Raw genomic sequence first — 14,525 nt, forward strand, 5'->3', positions numbered from 1 at the left:
CTAAAGATTTTTTTTATTTTTTTTAAAAAAAAAACATGTTTATTTTAGTACTGGCAGACTTTCTGCCAGTACTTAAGATGGCGGGGACAATTGTGGGGTGGGGGAGGGAAGGGAGCTTTTTGGGAGGGATCAGGGGGTCTGATGTGTCAGGTGGGAGGCTGATCTCTACACTAAAGCTAAAATTAACCCTGCAAGCTCCCTAAAAACTACCTAATTAACCCCTTCACTGCTAGCCATAATACACGTGTGATGCGCAGCAGCACTTAGCGGCCTTCTAATTACCAAAAAGCAACGCCAAAGTCATATATGTCTGCTATTTCTGAACAAAGGGGATCCCAGAGAAGCATTTACAATTATTTGTGCCATAATTGCACATGCTGTTTGTAAATAATTTCAGTGAGAAACCTAAAATTGTGAAAAATTTAGCGTTTTTTTTAATTTGATCGCATTTGGCGGTGAAATGGTGGCATGAAATATACCAAAATGGGCCTAGATCAATACTTGGGGTTGTCTACTACACTACACTGAAGCTAAAATTAACCCTAGAAGCTCCCTACATGCTCCCTAATTAACCCCTTCACTGCTGGGCATAATACACGTGTGGTACGCAGTCGCATTTAGCAGCCTTCTAATTAGTAAAAAGCAAAACCAAAGCCATATATGTCTGCTATTTATGAACAAAGGGGACCCCAGAGAAGCATTTACAACCATGTATGCTATAATTGCATAAGTTTTTTTGTAAATAATTTCAGTGAGAAACCTAAAGTTTGTGAAAAAGTTAACAATTTTTTTTATTTGATCGCATTTGGCGGTGAAACAGTGGCATGAAATATACCAAAATGGGCCTAGATCAATACTTTGGGATGTCTTCTAAAAAAAAATATATACATGTCAATGGATATTCAGGGATTCCTGAAAGATATCAGTGTTCTAATGTAACTTGCGCTAATTTTGAAAAAAAGTGGTTTGGAAATAGCAAAGTGCTACTTGTATTTATGGCCCTATAACTTGCAAAAAAAGCAAAGAACATGTAAACATTGGGTATTTCTAAACTCAGGACAAAATTTACAAACTATTTAGCATGGGTTTTTTTTGGTGGTTGTAGATGTATAAAAGATTTTGGGGGTCAAAGTTAGAAAAAGTGTTTTTTTTTCCATTTTTTCCTCATATTTTATAAAAATTTTTATAGTAAATTATAAGATACGATGAAAATAATGGTATATTTTGAAAGTCTATTTAATGGCGAGAAAAACGGTATATAATATGTGTGGGTACATTAAATGAGTAAGGGGAAAATTACAGCTAAACACAAACACCGTAGAAATGTAAAAATAGCCTTGGTCCCAAACGGACAGAAAATGGAAAAGTGCTGTGGTCATTAAGGGGTTAAGAAAGCTCTTGAGGAAAGGAAACCCTATACCGCCGCCTAAGCAGCTTTACAGAGACAATGCAGGCTAAGCAGAAACTGCCAAATGTGTGACAAAAATCTGACTGTTAAAATGGCAGAGAGAGTGTCAAAACCCCACGGCACATAACAGAGAGAAATGTGCACTAACCCGACGTGGGTATATCAACTTGAGGACATGCACTATCCTGACAGACAAACCTGGTGTGCAAAACTAACCTGCAACACCTAGAAGGCTAAGAAACGTGCACTAACTCGACGAGCGAAAGTATCTGTCCCAGGGCCGTATATAACTACATATATAGAAAAACGTAACAAATTAAAAGTGCCCATAAGAACACTAAAAGAGTGTCTATATGATAATAAACTTACCCATAGACACTCGTCCACTATCAAACAAGCAGCACACAGTCAAACCAGTACTGAAACATATTAGCAAATGTTATGGAATAGGAGTATAATGTAGATCTGTGTTTGTGTGTGTATGAGATTGTGTGTGTGTGTATGAGATTGTGTGTGTGTGTGTGTGTGTGTGTATGAGATTGTGTGTGTGTGTGTGTGTATGAGATTGTGTGTGTGTGTGTGTAAATGAGATTGTGTGTGTGTGTAAATGAGATTGTGTGTGTGTGTATGAGAGTGTGCGTATGTGTATGTGAGAGTGTGCGTATGTGAGAGTGTGCGTATGTGAGAGTGTGCGTGTGCGTATGTGAGAGTGTGCGTGTGCGTATGTGAGAGTGTGCGTGTGTGTATGAGATTGTGTGTGTGTGTGTATGTATGAGAGTGTGCGTGTGTGTGAATGAGAGTGTGTGTGTGAATGAGTGTGCGTGTGTGTATGTGAGAGTGTGCGTGTGTGTATGTGAGAGTGTGCGTGTGTGTATGTGAGAGTGTGCGTGTGTGTATGTGAGAGTGTGCGTGTGTGTATGTGAGAGTGTGCGTGTGTATGTATGTGAGAGTGTGCGTGTGTATGTATGTGAGAGTGTGCGTGTGTATGTATGTGAGAGTGTGCGTGTGTATGTATGTGAGAGTGTGCGTGTGTATGTATGAGAGAGTGTGCGTGTGTATGTATGAGAGTGTGCGTGTGTATGTATGAGAGTGTGCGTGTGTATGTATGAGAGTGTGCGTGCGTATGTATGAGAGTGCGTGCATGAGAGAGTGTGTGTGCATGAGAGAGTGTGTGTGCATGAGAGAGTGTGTGTGTATGAGAGAGTGTGTGTGTATGAGAGAGTGTGTGTGTATGAGAGAGTGTGTGTGTATGAGAGAGTGTGTGTGTATGAGAGAGTGTGTGTGTATGAGATTGTGTGTATGAGATTGTGTGTGTGTATGAGTGTGTGTGTATGAGAGAGTGTGTGTGTATGAGAGAGCGTGTGTGTATGAGAGTGTGTGTGTGTGTATATGAGAGTGTGTGTGTGTGTATATGAGAGTGTGTGTGTGTGTATATGAGAGTGTGTGTGTGTATGTATATGAGAGTGTGTGTGTGTATGTATATGAGAGTGTGTGTGTGTATGTGTGTATGAGAGTGTGTGTGTGTGTATGTGTGTATGAGAGTGTGTGTGTGTGTGTGTGTATGAGAGTGTGAGTGTGTGTATGAGAGTGTGAGTGTGTGTATGAGAGTGTGAGTGTGTATGAGAGTGTGAGTGTGTATGAGAGTGTGAGTGTGTGAGTGTGTATGAGAGTGTGAGTGTGTGTGTGAGAGATTGTGCATGCCCATTCCACTGTCTGAGCATGCACAGCTGCAGTGGTCTGAGATGAAAGCGAGCAAACAGAACGATGTCCATTGCCGCTACCATTAATCCAATGACCTCCATACACTGCGCCACTGATGGCCGAGGAATGGACTGAAGTGCTCGGCAAGTAGTTAGGATCTTTGATTTTCTGACCTCCGTCAGAAAAATTTTCATGTCTACCGAGTCTATCAGAGTTCCCAGGAATGGAACTCTTGTCTGTGGAACTAGTGAACTCTTTCCTATATTCACCTTCCACCCGTGAGTTCTTAGAAAAGCCAACACGATGTCCGTGTGAGATTTGGCTAGATGGTAAGTTGACGCCTGAATCAAAATATCGTCCAGATAGGGCGCCATTGCGATGCCCCGTGGCCTTAGAACCGCCAGAACTAGCACTTTTGTGAAAATTCTGGGAGCTGTGGCCAACCAGAAAGGAAGGGCCACAAACTGGTAGTGTTTGTCCAGGAAGGCGAACCTGAGAAACTGGTGATGATCTTTGTGGATAGGAATGTGCAGATACGCATCCTTCAAGTCCACGGTGGTCATATATTGACCCTCCTGGATCATTGGTAAAATTGTTCGTATGGTCTCCATCTTGAACGATGGGACTTTGAGAAATTTGTTTAGGCCTCCTTTGAGATAAAAAAATCGGTCTGAAGGTTCCCTCTTTCTTTGGGAACCACGAACAGATTTGAATAAAACCCCTGCCCCTGTTCTAGTTTTGGAACTGGACAGATTACACCCATGGTATATAGGTCTTCTACACAGCGTAAGAACGCCTCTCTTTTTATCTGGTCTACAGACAAATGTGAAAGATGAAATCTCCCCCTTGGGAGACAATTCTTGAATTCTAGTCGATACCCCTGGGTCACGATTTCTAATGCCCAGAGATCCTGAACATCCCTTGCCCAAGCCTGAGTGAAGAGAGAAAGTCTGCCCCCTACTAGATCAGGTCCCGGATCGGGGGCTGCCCCTTCATGCTGTCTTGGTAGCAGCAGCGGGCTTCTTGGCCTTTTTACCTTTATTCCAGGTCTGGTTAGGTCTCCAAACTGACTTGGATTGTGCAAAATTCCCCTCCTGCTTTGTGGCGGAAGACGAAGTAGAGGGTCCACCCTTCAAGTTTCGAAAGGAACGAAAATTATTTTGTTTGGCCCTCATTTTAACCGTCTTGTCCTGAGGAAGGGCATGACCTTTACCTCCAGTAATGTTGGAAATGATCTCCTTTAGTTCAGGCCCGAATAGGGTCTTACCTTTAAAAGGAATATCTAAAGCTTAGATTTTGATGACACATCAGCAGACCAAGACTTAAGCCATAACACTCTACGCGATAAAATGGCAAAGCCTGCATTCTTTGCCGCTAATTTAGCCATTTGAAAAGCGGCATCAGTAATAAAAGAATTAGCTAGCGTAAGAGCCTTAATTCTATCCAAAATATCATCTAATGGGGTCTCAACCTTAAGAGACTCCTCAAGAGCCTCGAACCAAAAAGCTGCTGCAGTAGTTACTGGAACGATGCACGGTATAGGTTGTAGAAGAAAACCCTGATGAATAAACAATTTCTTTAGAAGACCCTCTAATTTTTTATCCATAGGATCTTTGAAAGCACAACTGTCCTCAATAGGTATAGTTGTACGCTTAGCCAGGGTAGAAATAGCTCCCTCCACCTTAGGGACATTCAGACATTCTTAAAAGTAGGAGGGGGAGAGAACGGAATGCCTGGTCTATCCCACTCCTTAGTAACAATGTCCGAAATCCTTCTAGGGACTGGAAAAACAGTGTGAGTAGGGACCTCTAGATATTTATCCATTTCACACAATTTCTCTGGTGGGATTACAATAGGGTCACAATCATCCAGAGTCGCTAAAACGTCCCGGAGTAACAAGCGGAGGTGTTCAAGCTTAAACTTAAAGGCCGTCACATCAGATTCTGTTTGAGGGAACATCTTTCCTGAGTCTGAAAGCTCTGCCACAGACAACAAATCCCCCACCCCTAAATCAGAACACTGTGAGGGTACATCGGAGATGGCCAATAAAGCATCAGAGGGCTCAGTATTTACTCTAATACTTGACCTGCTGTGCTTACCCTGTAAACCTGGCAGTTTAGACAATACCTCTGTAAGGGTAGTAGACATAACTGCAGCCATATCTTGCAGGGTAAAAGAATTAGACGCACTAGAAGTACTAGGCGTCGCCTGAGCGGGCGTTAAAGGTTGTGACACTTGGGGAGAATTGGATGGCATAACCCGATTCTCTTCAGACTGAGAATCATCCTGAGACATACTTTTATCACCTAAAATATATTCTTTGCAATGTAAGGCCCTTTCAGTACATGAGAGACATTTTAAGTGGGGGTTCCACAATGGCTTCTAAACACATAGAACATTGACTTTCCTCAATGTTAGACATGTTGAAACAGACTAGTAATAACCACAGTCTTGAAAACACTTTATTTAGTGAAAAAAAACAACAATCTGAAAAACGGTACTGCGCCTTTAAGAGTAAAAAAGCGTACAATTTTTCCAAAACAGCTCTAAAATGTTAAAATTATCACAATTTTAGTATATATGTGTCTTATCTTGCCAGCTAAGATTGCACCACAAGTAAGAAATGCTTAACCCTTAATGGAAAAAAAATGTACTCAAAAACGTTATGAAATTAAGATAGCAACCCCCTGCACCTCGCCACAGCTCTGCTGTGGCGCCTACCTGCCCTCAGGGGTCTGTTAAGTCACTCTATCACTTCGTTTTGGCTTAATCTTTCAGTTTAGGCTCACCGGAGCTGGAGCTTGCTGCTTGCATAGGAAATTCAACTGCGCATCTGAGGCGCGAAATTAGGCCCCGCCCATCAATATCGATGTCTCTCTGCCTAGCAAAAACCGCTGCAAAGCGGTCTAGAACCTAGCCATGTGGGTTTGTCATATACCCAATCTATATTGTAAGCCATGTGAAACCCTCCAGTGCCATCAAACATAAAAAACTTTATATTGCCCTCCAAGCATAAAATCATTTTGTCTCAAAAACATTATGTTATCAGTGTCAACCAATTTTCAGCCCATAACATACAGGTCCCAGTAATACCCCTTCTATCACATGTAGGATTACTGCTTACCCCTTCCCTTATGGGAACAATGTCAGCCAGATCTGAAATAAAAGTCTCTCCAGAAAAAAATGACTGAACATACCTCAATGCTTGTAGCATGAAAAACGTTCCCCACAATGAAGCTTCTCAAGTACTCCTCAGCCATTCTGTGGGAACTTCTCTGGATCTTAGTGACAACTGCTAAGATCATCAGTCTCCAGGCAGAATCTTCATCCATCTGCTGCCTGGGAAAAAATAGCACTCACTGGTACCATTTAAAATAAAAAAGTCTTGCTTGAAGAAAATAAAAACTATAATTTTCATATTAACACCTCTTTCACTTTACCTCTTCCTATTACTTAGTATAGGCAAAGAGAATGACTGGGGGTGGAGAGAAGGGAGGAGCTATATATACAGCTCTGCTGTGGTGCTCTTTGTCACTTCCTGTTAGCAGGAGGATAATATCCCACAAGTAAGGATGAATCCGTGGACTCGTCGTATCTAGTAGAAGAAATTCAGGGTAATTTGAAATCACTGGTTTATTAGTCTCCCACAAGGGATTAGCCCAGGCAAGAGCTGTGTCAGAAAGTAACAAGATGAGAAATCTCACCTTAGCTCTGTCAGAGGGAAACGCCTGAAGTAACATCTCAAAGAAAATGCCCACCTGGTTCAAAAACCCTCTGCACTGATTAGGATGCTCCTGGTAGGACTAGGTGCAGCAGCGGAAACAGGAGCAGCCATAACTTGCGGAACACTTTGGTCCAAATGTGCAGTGCGAGTCAGCAGAGTTTGCAGGGCTAGTGCAAATTGATCCAAGCGGGGATCCTGTTCATCCATCCTGGAAATATGGCAGGTAAAGGTGGATTATTAGCTCCATCAGGATTCATGGCCCTTGCGTAGTGTCAGGGTGCCAGGAATCAGACTGAGACGAGAAGTGCAAAAATAATCACACCTTTATTAATAGCAAAAAATAATAAAAAGTCCACAAGTCAAATAACAAGCCAGGAATCAAAACCAGAGCTGGTAGTCAGACGAGCCGAGTCAGGAGCCAAAGCGAATAGTCAGACAAGCCGGAATCAGGAACAAGGAGAACAGCAGAGTCAGGAACAAGCCAGAGATCAGGAACCAGGAGGGACGTCAGACAGCCAGGTAATACACAGGAGCTCTCACAAACAGGTCTGAGACAACGCAAGGGCAAAGCATACCGAACAGAGGCCCTTTAAATAATAAGTGATGACATCACAATTCTGAGACTGCATCTTGTCTCACATGGATGATGTACACCAGTCTGGCCATAAAAGGAAGTGCAGGAAATGAGCAGCATCACACAGTATGCACCAGAGTCAGCAAGAGAGGTGAGTAAAATGGCTGCAGCAGCACATGGCAAACACAGCAGGGAAAAAACCCTGACAGTTAGTAGCCTCGCTCCGGACATGGACTTGAGTACAGAAAGCAGGCAGCGAAACTCGTCAACGCCGATTGCTTGTGGAGCTGTTAATATGAGTCGGGATGGTTTAGCAGAAAGACTCTCCCTGCATCTCCGGACTCTAAGTTTTGCCCAGGCTCTCACTGAGAGGCTGACAGGACTACTTAAAACTCCAGTCCCAATGCAAAGAATACTACCCTCCATAGGAGGCTACTCCGAATCTTCGGCACTTCTCTGCCATCCTCCTGTGACGAAAGACAAAGAATGACTGGGGGATGAGGGAAGTGGGGGAGGTATTTGAGCCCTTGGCTGGGGTGTCTTTGCCTACTCATGGTGACCAGGTTCTTATTTCCCAAAAGTAATGAATGAAGCCGTGGACTCTCCTTCCCGTTAGATGAAAATATTGTTAGATAATTAACACCCTTGGAGAAGTTGTGTAGCTTATTCTCTAAATGAAGGATGTATTGTCCATCACATAAAATAGTGCAAGAGTCGCAATACATGACTATTTGCTCATATGTCAGAAAGTGGGATCAGGAATTTGGTGTAGAAATTTTCAGGGCAACAGCTAAAATTTCTATTTGCACTCATGCACTGCAGTGTGCGACAAATGCTAGAGGGCTTGTGGACACAGTGGAATCTAACCCAATAGCTGGACAGAGTACTAGGCTTTTCATTTGATAGATCACCTAAAGTTTTTTCTTATAAATAATCATACACTTCTCTCTTGTAAATAAAGGTTGACTTTATTTAAAATATTGAATAACTAACTGTGCAAAACTATTAATACCACAATTCTGCAAACAAATTTTGGCTATCACCTACATACAACCAGCGGCTTTACTTGGTGGAACACACAATATCCTTAGAACGACTAGTATATACTCACAATGGCAGACAAGGTTTCTTCTCCCAAGTCAAAATATTTTGGGAGAGTAGACCACGATCTGTTTAAATCCTTGAACTTGTATTTTGCAACACAGTTTTTTTTGTTTTGTTTTTTTAGATTTTTGTAGCTACGATTAATTGTTAAGTTTACAACTGGCTAATGATTAAGCTTTGAATCTTTGAATTTTTTTTTTTATGAATGAGTCCTATTATGCTATTAAAACAAAAAAATAAAGATGTTTTAAAGAAAGGTGAACACTTACCAAGTAATTAAACAGCTCTTCATTGTAAAATATTTGAACTGGATCCCGCTCACTAAATTTCTAGTATGGAAAGAAGAAGAAAAATGAGAGAAAACTGCATTTTACTTATCAATATACATTCACTTTAGACTGACAGTAAAAGTACAAATTCATTACTAGCAAGTATGTAACTTAGAGAGGAAGAAACATCTTGAAGTCAGTGGCTTGCCTTGGGTCATTCACTTACATGGAAATAAAATCCAAAAATGACTGTTCTTTTGTTTAAGCAAATTGTATAAGACAAATGACTACTGGTCAGTTTCAAAGCTATACCACATGAAATGGGTAAAAACTGGCTACAGATTATCTAGAAGCCTTTGAAATCCTTAAAGGGACAGTTTACCCAAACAATGTTTCCCCTTTAATTTGTTCCCAGTGATCCATTTTACCTGCGGGAGTGTATTCAATTGTTAACAAATAACCCCTTAGCCTTTATATTGGCATTTGAAATAACTGATTTATCCTGTAGTATCCCTAAATATACTGAAAGTTTGTATACCTAGGTATGGCTAATGATAAACTATGTAAACACAGCCAGCAGAATAAATTACACTCACAGTGGGAGGTGGAAGAGATAAAAGCTTTAACATGTTAATGTTCAATGGCTCTAAGTATTGTACATAGATAGATAAGAAATGGAAGCATTTGAGTGAAAAGATGACGAGATCTGATCTGCCTGCAAGTGTATCCTATTTTGATGGGCTATGATTTCAAACATCAAATCCAGCTATTTATTTTGCAAAAGGAAGCATACATGACAAGCCATGGGGAACACGATGATGTTAAATAACTGATCACGTCTAAAACTTTAGATGTAGTTTTGAGCTCACAAGCAATAAGTAAGGCTTGGTCAACTTACCAGGAATTCATTAATTTTTTTTTAAATAAATAAGAAGGACTATTAGAGAGCAAGAGACTAAAAATGATTTAAGCAATTACAGACGGGAATGAGTAACACAAAGGAAAAGGGTATACAAATTCCTAAATAAATCTGCCTTTTAAAAGAACATTTCATTGCAAACTGAAAGAAATATATATTTACAAAACTGTATACTGTTTTGCACAAAGAGGAAGCAAATAGAACTAAACAGCTTCATCAAGTTTCTACCTCTCCAAGAGGATGAGCAATAAGACATTTTAATGTATGTTCTGTCACTACAGAGCACCAGGTGAAAATTATTTAGCATAGGGCTTGAAGACCAATGTGCCAGAGTTCAAGAAATCTTTAAAAATGTACACAGCACCCGTGTTACAAATCTTGAAGTCCATACAAACAGGTCCCATCATGAAGTAGTAACTGCTGCACATTCCAATATAGTATTTTGCATTTAAAGGTAGCAGCGGTTATAGCTCTTTGAATTGTTTGCTGCATTATGGCCATTGTAGTTTATATACATGCAAGGGAACTACAATAACCATAATGCAGCAAATAATTCAAAGAGCTATCATCGCTACTACCTTTAAATGCAAAGCACTACACTGTCCTGTGCACAAGATATCTACTCTTGGATTCACATCAAGTTTCCTAAAGCAATTCTATTTGGCGTTTGTGTGGGTGTGTCATATGACTTCTAAAAATTTGGGCTATCTCCAAGATTTTAAATATATTTGGCAAGCCCAGAGAGAGCACAAACTACTTTTGCTACACTAATACAAGGTGCTCACTATAATTATAGAATTTAAAGGTTTAATAAAATCTGCCAAGTACCTGCAAAATAATAAAAGGGGAAGTGTGATATAAGCAGTCAATGTTAAAAGGACAGTATTTCTTTTATCTAATTTGCTTGTCATCTTTGTATTCTTTGTTTAAAAGCATGCTCAGGAGAAGCAGTGCACTACTGGGAGCTAGCTGCTGACTGGTGGCTACACATATTTGCCTCTTATCATTGGTTCATCAGATGTTCCGCTAGCTATCAGTAGTGCATTGCAGCTTCTTTAACAAAGGATACCAAGAGAAAGAAGCAAATTTAATAGAAGCAAATTAGAAAGTGGTTTCAAAATGTCTAGGCTCTATCTAATTCATGAAAGAAAATGTGGGTGTTTCATGTCCCTTTAACTTTACGATTATACGTCCATAGGCGACATAAAACTGATATTAATGGGTCACTTACCAGTTCACCACTACCAGCTTCAGCAGCTTCCCCTCTGAAAAAAGTGCAGAACGAAAGAAAAAAAAAGAAAAAAATATAACATAATTTATGTAAGAACTTACCTGATAAATTCATTTCTTTCATATTAGCAAGAGTCCATGAGCTAGTGACGTATGGGATATACATTCCTACCAGGAGGGGCAAAGTTTCCCAAACCTTAAAATGCCTATAAATACACCCCTCACCACACCCACAAATCAGTTTAACGAATAGCCAAGAAGTGGGGTGATAAGAAAAAAGTGCGAAAGCATATAAAATAAGGAATTGGAATAATTGTGCTTTATACAAAAAAATCATAACCACCACAAAAAGGGTGGGCCTCATGGACTCTTGCTAATATGAAAGAAATGAATTTATCAGGTAAGTTCTTACATAAATTATGTTTTCTTTCATGTAATTAGCAAGAGTCCATGAGCTAGTGACGTATGGGATAATGACTACCCAAGATGTGGATCTTTCCACGCAAGAGTCACTAGAGAGGGAGGGATAAAATAAAGACAGCCAATTCCTGCTGAAAATAATCCACACCCAAAATAAAGTTGAATGAAAACATAAGCAGAAGATTCAAACTGAAACCGCTGCCTGAAGTACTTTTCTACCAAAAACTGCTTCAGAAGAAGAAAACATATCAAAATGGTAGAATTTAGTAAAAGTATGCAAAGAGGACCAAGTTGCTGCTTTGTAAATCTGATCAACCGAAGCTTCATTCCTAAACGCCCAGGAAGTAGAAACTGACCTAGTAGAATGAGCTGTAATCCTTTGAGGCGGAGTTTTACCCGACTCGACATAGGCATGATGAATTAAAGATTTCAACCAAGATGCCAAAGAAATGGCAGAAGCTTTCTGGCTTTTTCTAGAACCAGAAAAGATGAAAAATAGACTAGAAGTCTTTCGGAAAGACTTAGTAGCTTCAACATAATATTACAACATAATATTACAAAGCTCTAACAACATCCAAAGAATGCAATGATTTCTCCTTAGAATTCTTAGGATTAGGACATAATGAAGGAACCACAATTTCTCTACTAATGTTCTTAGAATACACAGCCTTATCCTAATGAAAAATCAGAAAAGGAGACTCACAAGAAAAGAGCAGATAATTCAGAGACTCTTCTGGCAGAAGAGATGGCCAAAAGAAACAAAACTTTCCAAGAAAGAAGTTTAATGACCAAATGAATGCATGGGTTCAAAAGGAGGAGCTAGAAGAGCCCCCAGAACCAAATTCAAACTCCAAGGAGGAGAAATTCACTGAATGACAGGTTTGATACGAACCAAGTCTTGTACAAAACAATGAATATCAGGAAGATTAGCAATCTTTCTGTGAAAAAGAACAGAAAGGGCAGAGATTTGTCCTGTCAAGGAACTTGCGGACAAACCTTTATCTAAACCATCCTGAAGAAACTGTAAAAAAATTCTCGGAATTCTAAAAGAATGCCAGGAAAAATGATGAGAAGACACTAAGAAATATAAGTCTTCCAGACTCTATAATATATCTCTCTAGATACAGATTTATGAGCCTGTAACATAGTATTAATCACAGAGTCAGAGAAACCTCTTTGACTAAGAATCAAGCGTTCAATCTCCATACCTTTAAATTTAAGGATTTGAGATCCTGATGGAAAAAAGGACCTTGCGACAGAAGGTCTGGTCTTAACGGAAGAGCCCACGGTTGGCAAGAGGCCATCCGAAAAAGAATCCGTCCATGCTGGAGCTACCAGCAGAACAAACGAGCATTCCTTCAGAATCTTGGAGATTACTCTTGGAAGAAGAACTAGAGGCGGAGAGATATAGGCAGGATGATACTTCCAAGGAAGTGATAATGCATACACTGCCTCCGCCTGAGGATCCCGGGGTCTGAACAGATACCTGGGAAGTTTCTTGTCTAGATGAGAAACCATCAGATCTATTTCTGGAAGTTCCCACATTTGAACAATCTGAAGAAATACCTCTGGGTGAAGAGACCATTCGCCCGGATACAACGTTTGACGACTGAGATAATCCGCTTCCTAATTGTCTATACCTGGAAAATGAACCGCAGAGATTAGACAGGAGCTGGATTCCGCACAAACCAGAATTCGAGATACTTCTTTCATAGCCAGAGGACTGTGAGTCCCTCCTTGATGATTGATGTATGCCACAGTTGTGACATTGTCTGAAAACAAATGAACGACTCTCTCTACAGAGGCCAAGACTGAAGAGCTCTGAAAATTGCACAGAGTTCCAAAATATTGATCGGTAATCTCACCTCCTGAGATTCCCAAACCCCTTGTGCCGTCAGAGACCCCCACACAGCTCCCCAACCTGTAAGACTTGCATCTGTTGAAATTACAGTCCAGGTCGGAAGAACAAAAGAAGCCCCCTGAACTAAACAATGGTGATCTGTCCACCACGTCAGAGAGTGTCGTACAATCGGTTTTAAAGATATTAATCGAGATATCTTTGAGTAATCCCTGCACCATTGGTTCAGCATACAGAGCTGAAGAGGTTGCATGTGAAAATGAGCAAAGGAGATCGCGTCCGATGCCGCAGTCATAAGACCTAAAATTTCCATGCATAAGGCTACCAAAGGGAATGATTGTGACTGAAGGTTTTGACAAGCTGATATCAATGTTAGACTTCTCTTGTCTGACAAAGACAGAGTCATAGACACTGAATCTACCTGGAAACCTAAAAAGGTTACCCTTGTCTGAGGAATCAATGAACTTATTGGTAAATTGATCCTCCAACCATGATCTTGAAGAAACAACACAAGTCGATTCGTATGAGATTCTGTTAAATGTGAAGACTGAGCAAGTACCAAGATATCGTCCAAATAAGGAAATACCAATACCCTGTTCTCTGAATACAGACAGAAGGGCACCGAGAACCTTTGAAAAAATTCTTGGAGCTGATGCTAAGCCAAACGGTAAAGCCACAAAACTGGTAATGCTTGTCTAAAAAAAAGAGAATCTCAGAAACTAAAAGTGATCTGGATGAATCGGAATATGCAGATATGCATCCTGTAAATCTATTGTAGACATATAATGCCCTTGCTGAACATAAGGCAGGATAGCCCTTACAGCTACCATCTTGAATGTTGGTATCCTTACATAACGATTCAATATTGATAGATCCGGAACCGGCCTGAAGGATTTGACCTTCTTTGGTACAATGAAGAGATAGAATAAAACCCCAGCCCCTGTTCCAGAACTGGAACTGGCATAATTACTCCAGCCAACTCTAGATCTGAAACACATTTCAGAAATGCTTGAGCCTTTGCTGGGTTTACTGGGACACGGGAAAGAAAAAATCTCTTTGCAGGAGGCCTTAACTTGAAGCCAATTCTGTACCCTTCTGAAACAATGTTCTGAAACCAGAGATTGTGAACGGAATTGATCCAAATTTCTTTGAAAAGAACGTAAACTGCCCCATACCAGCTGAGCTGGAATGAGGGCCGCACCTTCAAGGGGACTTAGGAGCTGGCTTTGGGTTTCTATAAGGCTTGGATATATTCCAAAGTGAAGAAGGTTTCCAAACTGATACCGCTCCTGAGGATGAAGGATCAGGCTTTTGTTCC

At 40.5% G+C, this 14,525-nt stretch overlaps 1 protein-coding gene across 2 annotated transcripts in view; it reads right to left on the reverse strand.

Annotated features, from left to right (window-relative positions):
• Window positions 1-14,525, reverse strand: part of LOC128660486 (uncharacterized) — a 308,731-nt gene that overhangs the window by 100,705 nt on the left and 193,501 nt on the right. For both annotated transcript variants that reach the window (XM_053714361.1, XM_053714360.1), the window contains exons 12-13: window positions 10,931-10,964; window positions 8,781-8,840 (exon numbers count right to left, since the gene is read on the reverse strand). In XM_053714361.1, the coding sequence (XP_053570336.1) occupies window positions 8,781-8,840; window positions 10,931-10,964 (94 nt within the window). The remainder of the gene's footprint in view (window positions 1-8,780; window positions 8,841-10,930; window positions 10,965-14,525) is intronic.

Source organism: Bombina bombina, chromosome 5 (assembly GCF_027579735.1).
Source record: "Bombina bombina isolate aBomBom1 chromosome 5, aBomBom1.pri, whole genome shotgun sequence".
In the NCBI taxonomy this organism is placed as follows: Eukaryota; Metazoa; Chordata; class Amphibia; order Anura; family Bombinatoridae; genus Bombina; species Bombina bombina.